The sequence below is a fragment of the Carassius auratus genome, chromosome 47 (assembly GCF_003368295.1).
Source record: "Carassius auratus strain Wakin chromosome 47, ASM336829v1, whole genome shotgun sequence".
NCBI classification, from domain to species: Eukaryota; Metazoa; Chordata; class Actinopteri; order Cypriniformes; family Cyprinidae; genus Carassius; species Carassius auratus.
This window is the reverse complement of record NC_039289.1, coordinates 15,758,094-15,764,302: the sequence shown is the minus strand read 5'-3', so window position 1 is coordinate 15,764,302 and position 6,209 is coordinate 15,758,094. Positions and strand designations below refer to the sequence as shown.

The 6,209-nt window shown below is 43.3% G+C and overlaps 1 protein-coding gene across 1 annotated transcript in view; it reads left to right on the top strand.

Moving 5' to 3' along the window:
- The window catches only part of LOC113064638 (protein unc-13 homolog A-like), a 29,839-nt gene that overhangs the window by 394 nt on the left and 23,236 nt on the right, over positions 1-6,209 (top strand). The window contains 10 exon segments of the mRNA XM_026235465.1: positions 431-519; positions 647-854; positions 1,266-1,295; positions 1,458-1,653; positions 2,406-2,467; positions 2,470-2,524; positions 4,060-4,788; positions 4,873-4,966; positions 5,762-5,808; positions 6,067-6,145. Of these exon segments, the coding sequence (XP_026091250.1) occupies positions 431-519; positions 647-854; positions 1,266-1,295; positions 1,458-1,653; positions 2,406-2,467; positions 2,470-2,524; positions 4,060-4,788; positions 4,873-4,966; positions 5,762-5,808; positions 6,067-6,145 (1,589 nt within the window).

The window sequence follows — 6,209 nt, the reverse complement described above, 5'->3', positions numbered from 1 at the left end:
TTTTCTCACCCACTGTAGAGCTATATGTGGAGATCTGTAGCTGATGCCTGGCATCGGCTCTCATTGCAAACATGTTGCAGAAACCATTCCTGTAAGACCCTATATGTTAATATTTCTTACCAGTTTAAACATATTTTATGAACGGCACCAGTGGAATTTGTTTCTGCAGTGTTTTGTTATAAAATTTTATTAGCACAGCCTCCCTGGAGCAATCTGAGATTAAGTGGCTTGTTAAAGGAAAAGCGGTGATTTTAACATTCGCCTTTTATAGGGTTCAAACTTTCAACTCTTTGTCCACCAGCAAAGATCTATAACCACTAAGCTAAATTAACCCCAAACAGCTAGAGTTGTATACCTTGGTAGTTGAGCCAAACCAAATATACAGACAAAAAAAGATGGCAGTGCTTTTTGTTTATCTCTGGTGTTGTAGGAAGGTCCAGGACAATGGCTGACTTTAGACTCCCAGTCATTATGGCTGAGAATGAGATCTGCGGCACCAAGGATCCCACGTTCCATCGAGTGCTTTTGGATACACGATTCGAACTCCCATTAGGTGTCCTTGCTGTTTTATTGCTTCCTCCAATACTATATTTGGTCCAATTTGTCCAAAGTTTTAAATGCTGACACATAGTTTTCACACTTCCAGATATACCAGAGGAGGAAGCCTCGATACTGGGCCAAGAAACTGGAGCAGCTCAATGCCATGAGGGACCAAGATTGTGAGTCTTGTCATTCAACTCCATTCTTGTTCTCTTTACAGTTCTCCAGATTCAGACATTTTTGTTTGCTCATTTTGCAGTACACATACCAGGAGGAGCATGAGAGACCACTTCCAATACCATCAACTCAGTGCTGTAAGCTTTCAAGCACTACCCACACTCCACACTATAAATTACATGGCCCCTTGGTAGGTTGATGTGTGCAGAACCTCAGTAGAGGACCAGTCACACCATCAGCAGCTCCAATATGAGAGTGTTTTATCTCAGAGCACTAGATGGATGGCTTAGCATCATGGTGCATAGAGATTTTCTGGATAGTATTCAGCAATATTTCAAGCATGGGTGGGTTAAGGAGGAGCAGGAAGCTTTGGCTTGCCAACAGGCTATTTTTGCTTCACATCAGAGCTATTAAACATTAGCACTTAGCATGCATGGGCAAGCTGCTTGTTCATGGTCACACCGAGGTATTTGTTTCAAAAATATGTATTTTCATCACTGACTTCTTGGCCTATTTCTAATTTTTCTGTTGACTCTTTGTTGTTATAGGTAACTGGAGTATATGGGGGGACCAGCAAAGTAAGTAAACTTAGTTTGGTGAGTTTTAAAAAGCTGCACAATACTTTCATTGATACTTTATGATGTATGATGGGTATGGTTTTTGGTGCTGGAACATTTCTACTTAAAACTATTACGGTTAATACACACATTTTACATGTAGAATCATCACTTGCTTTTCAGATGATGATCCAGATAGTGCTGTGGATGATCGAGACAGTGATTACCGCAGTGAAACCAGCAACAGCATCCCGCCTCCATTCTACACCACTTCTCAGCCCAACGCCTCCTTGCACCAATACCCCATCCGTAACACACACCATGGCTCCCGCTACAACGACGTGAATGACTGTGACTATGATAACCAGAGAGCCATCAGGTAAATTGTCCCAATTCCTGGTTGCAATGTATCTGCTAATGCTAGTAACTTTAGCATCCATCAGTTAGAAAAAGCATTCTGTGCGACTTTCGTCTGTTCTTTTTCCTATGCATTGGTGACTGTATACAAGCCTTGGACGAGCAGTCATTGTATACACTTCATGGGTTTTTGAGCCACATTGGTGCAACTCTGTGATTTGAATGCAACGTTTTCCCTCAGTTGTTCATTTTGGCCCAGTTCACTTCAAAACACGCTTTTATTTCCTGTACATTTTGTCTTACAAAAGGGAAATTCATCCAACATTCTTGCATTGCATGCTGTTATGCAATGAGACTCTTGCCTTATCCCAAATGGCACCTGAAGTCCCTTAAGATATTTATACCAAAAGCAGACATAGCTGCCTCAGAGCAGCTTGTGAGCAGCCTTGGGAAACATATGATGTCAAGTGGGCCACCCTACAGTCTCGTGGACTTTACAGATGCGTGCAAGCGAAGGCCACAAGACTGCAAATCAACATCAAGGGCGCCATCTGGGACAGGGCTCTTCTTTATAAAGTCTTATAATGGACAGATCCTGATCCCACAGTGATACTTTTGATATGAGTCTCTTAGCAGCTGGTTAACCATTGCCTTAAACTGGGCCATTTTCCATCTAATGTGACCTGATGAGGTGAGATGAAAAACAAATAATAAAAAAGACATTACTCATGCTCCTCCTCTTCCTGCCTCCCCCATCCCCTTCCCTCCCACCAGACACTATGATAGTTTAGACTCCGCCACCAACGGCCGCAGCGATCTTGATTCGGCTTCTGGCTCGAGCAGCGGACCAGCCGCCAATACTCCTTAGACAGTAGGCACTCGCTCTCTGATAGGTGGGTCTCCGTAGTTCCTACACCTCCACCCTCTTCCACCTCCTCCTCCCGCTCTTCTTCCTGCTCCAGCCTGTGAATCCGTCCTGCTGTGATGATGTCGTGGAATTGGACTTGTCTGGTCCTGTGGTCCTCGCTATGCTTGCCATGCATGCGCACCAATCTTTCTTTGACATACATGGTCTATGAATATATATACTCTATCTATACCTTTTTGTATATGTTTCTATGTCCTCTTTCATGATTGTTATTTACCTGTTAATGATCTGTCACATGTTATTGGGTTACCAACTTGTGCGTTTCAGAAGTTTTTTCTTGTGTCTTCTGTACTGTGTAATCTGAATTTGGTGCAGTTGCCAGTGGGGTCCACTGGGTCTGTTTTTTTTTGTTTTTTTTTGTGAAGTCTGTTATTTAGCAGCTATATGCCTGACAGAATTCTGAAAGCCTAGTGTACGCTAATTACATAGCCTTTAGACAGACTAGGCTGTGTGTGGGCAGCAGGCGGGACCATGTCGATGACTATGGCAGAGAACAGGGGATGCTCACACCACTGACTTATCCTCTCAACATCTCATGGACAACTTTCCGAAAGCCAAAATGTGTTGTGTGGAAGACAGGAAATAAAGCTGCATTTGTGTCTTTATGGGTTTGTCCACAAGAAAGCGAAAAAAGGTGACAAGGATATATAACTAAATGGTTTGACAGAAGCGTGATTGTATGTGTAATTGTTCGTGTGTCCTGTGGCTCTCGTATTTGCTCTAGTCTGAAGCATAGACACTTTTTGGCTCAAAGACTTTTACACATCCCATCTATTTTGGTTCTGATTCTTCATGCATTACTAAACCATACGTCCCATAATCGATCGTGTGTGTGTTTGTCTGTGTGGCAGTGCATCTATTCTTACTCGTACCATTTTTTCAATCTCTTTACACCTAATTGGCTCATTCACCATCAAAGATAAATAACCTTAAATTTTTTAAGGTGTCACATCAAAATGCTGCATCCCCTTCTCTCTCAGCTCAGTGTTACTCTCTATATTTTTTTCAATGTCTTGTCCTTTTTTAAGTCCACCTGGGTTAGTTTGTCCACTGACAACTCTTCCAATTGCCATCTTGACGTATTTTGTGAAACAGCTCTTTTTGAGTCCGTATGTTAATGGTCTTTTCTTCGACTCCCTCAAATGAACCTCAGGATTCTGTCTCGTTTTTTCTTACCACCTCACCCACATGCATTCATCCATAAATAAGCAACAACTATTTCCCTGCTGAAGAAAATACCTCAAACCAACCCTTAATTTGTTGGCTTGTCTTAGCTGGTTTAAGCTGGTCTACTGGCCTGTCTTCTGAGAGACCAGTTAAGACCAGAAAACCCGTCTTTAACAGTTGTTTTCAGCAGGGAGAGACTTTTATCAGCTGAAAAGTATCATATTCCTCGGTGGTTGTTTGTTCTTTTTATGACCCATAAATCTGTATATCAACAGTCACGCATCTTGTTAACACTATAAGCAATATAACACTAATGACTCTTTACTCCCACAGTCCCACCGGCAGTAGTCGCTATGCCTCCTCTGGTGAGCTGAGCCGCGGCAGCTCCCAACTCAGTGAGGAGTTTGGCCCAGACGATGGCGAGAGTTTCCGAGGTTCCGGAGAGTTCTACGACGAGAACGACTCTTACCACTCCTGCCATTCCTCCGTTAGCTACGGTAAAGACTCACCTGATTGGGATCCAGATGAGCCGCAGGGCGTCTACAGTGATGATGGGGAGTACAACAAAGATGGAGGTGAAGAAGAGGCACAATATGTTGAAGAGGATGATGAGGTCTATGAGCAGGAGGAAGCGGAGTATCCCTATGAGGAGGAAGAGGATGAAGACCTGTACCCAATGGATGGTACTCTCAGTGAAGAGCAGGAGCCACCCTACACCCCTACCCCAACCAGCACTGCCCCAATGTTGGCTCCTGAGGCCCCGACCAGTCGTCCACCACTGGAGAAACAGGCTTCCATGCACCAGCAACAGCCACCACAATCCCAACCACCATTCCAGACCATGGAGTCTAAGCGAGAGTCATCACCCCCACAGCAGCCACATGATGTCTTTGCCAAGGTACCGCATACCTCAACCCCACCACGAGTCTCAGAGGTGGAGCCTGGGAAGGTCCCAACACCTGTAGGCAAGCTTGTAGCCCCTTTGAGGGAACCTTTGTCTACCCCTGCCACAGAGGTCCCGCCTGAAGCAGATCAAGAAAAGAAAGAGGCTTCTCCAGAGAGGTAAGCTTCCTAGGATAAGGTATAGCCCTTCATGACATTTTGCTAAATGCTAAATAAATCTAACAGTTTTCAATTTTTTCGCAGCACACCAAAGCTGGAGCCACGTGTGGACCCTGCAGTAAGGGCCAAAGCCAACTGGTTGCGACTCTTCAACAGGGTTCGCCTTCAGCTGCAGGAGGTACGTGAGGTCTGAAGTTGTGAAGCATGAAATCGATACTATATTTGTTTGATTAGCTTCTTCCAACCATATAATAATTCAGTAGCCAGTCAAAGTATGCCAGCTTGCTTATGCTATTCTGTTGGTTCTGTTGGCCAACACTGGGTTGCAAGTCCTTGGTTAGTTCTGCCCTTCATTGTCTTCCTTTGTCTTATTCATTTCATTTAACTTTTTTGTCACTTACTTTTAAGTTTTACGTTTTACTGTTACATATGTTTGCAAAACAAGTTTTGTTTTGGGATTTCATGCTTGCCCACTTTTGTGTTCCACCCCATTTGTTTTTTTTTGTTTTTTTGTGTGTGTTTTTTTTGTTGTTCTTTTTTCAGTTTTTTGTCATTGGCATAGTGATTGTCATGCTCTTCACTGCTTTGCCGAAGCTGGACAAGCAATCTAAAAGGTGGGTCTAACAGTAAACACATTTCCCTGACCAATGACTGCGGCACGCTTCCTCTGAGATACACATGGAGTTGTTATGACAGAACAAGGATGATGGAGATAAAGATGTCCGGCAAATCCGGTCTAATAATGAGAGAGTCCTGCAACTGACATCATTGAGATCAGCTGACTGCAGGCTCTTTCTGAGTCCATACAGAATAGACAATGGTCTTTTTTCTTGATATAAATTCTGTCATTGAAATTACATTGTGAGGTCTGCATGGATATTAAAGAGAAGTTTAATATGGTTTAGCGGACTGATTAAATTGAGATATATGGAGCGCTGTCACTGACTCCGCTGTCACTCCCTGTTTTCCGCAGGCTCGAGGCGAGACTCCAGGACTCGCGTCACTCTTTTTGCAAGCAGGGTGAGTGTCACCAAAGGACTGCAGTTCATTTTGGGAGCAGCTAAAAGTCTGAGATATTCAAACTTCATGAGTTTGATTATATATAATTTATGTAAACATTTAAACATCAGAAAGTCCCTTAATCATAATGAATCACTATATATAGAGAATATACTCTTCTTTTTTTTTTTTTACCAGTTGCTAAATTAGATCAGTGGGAAATAGCTAGCTATGTATGATATACAGTATATATAATACATCCACTGGTTTGATCTGCAGGCCTGGAGGTGCTCTTTACAGCATAGACAGCATGCCGGACCTACGCAAGAGGAAGGCCATCCCTCTCGTCCGAGACCTGGTGAGTCACACAAAAGCATTACACAGCTGGACACAACATCACCTTCCCAACTCTTCAAAAGCAC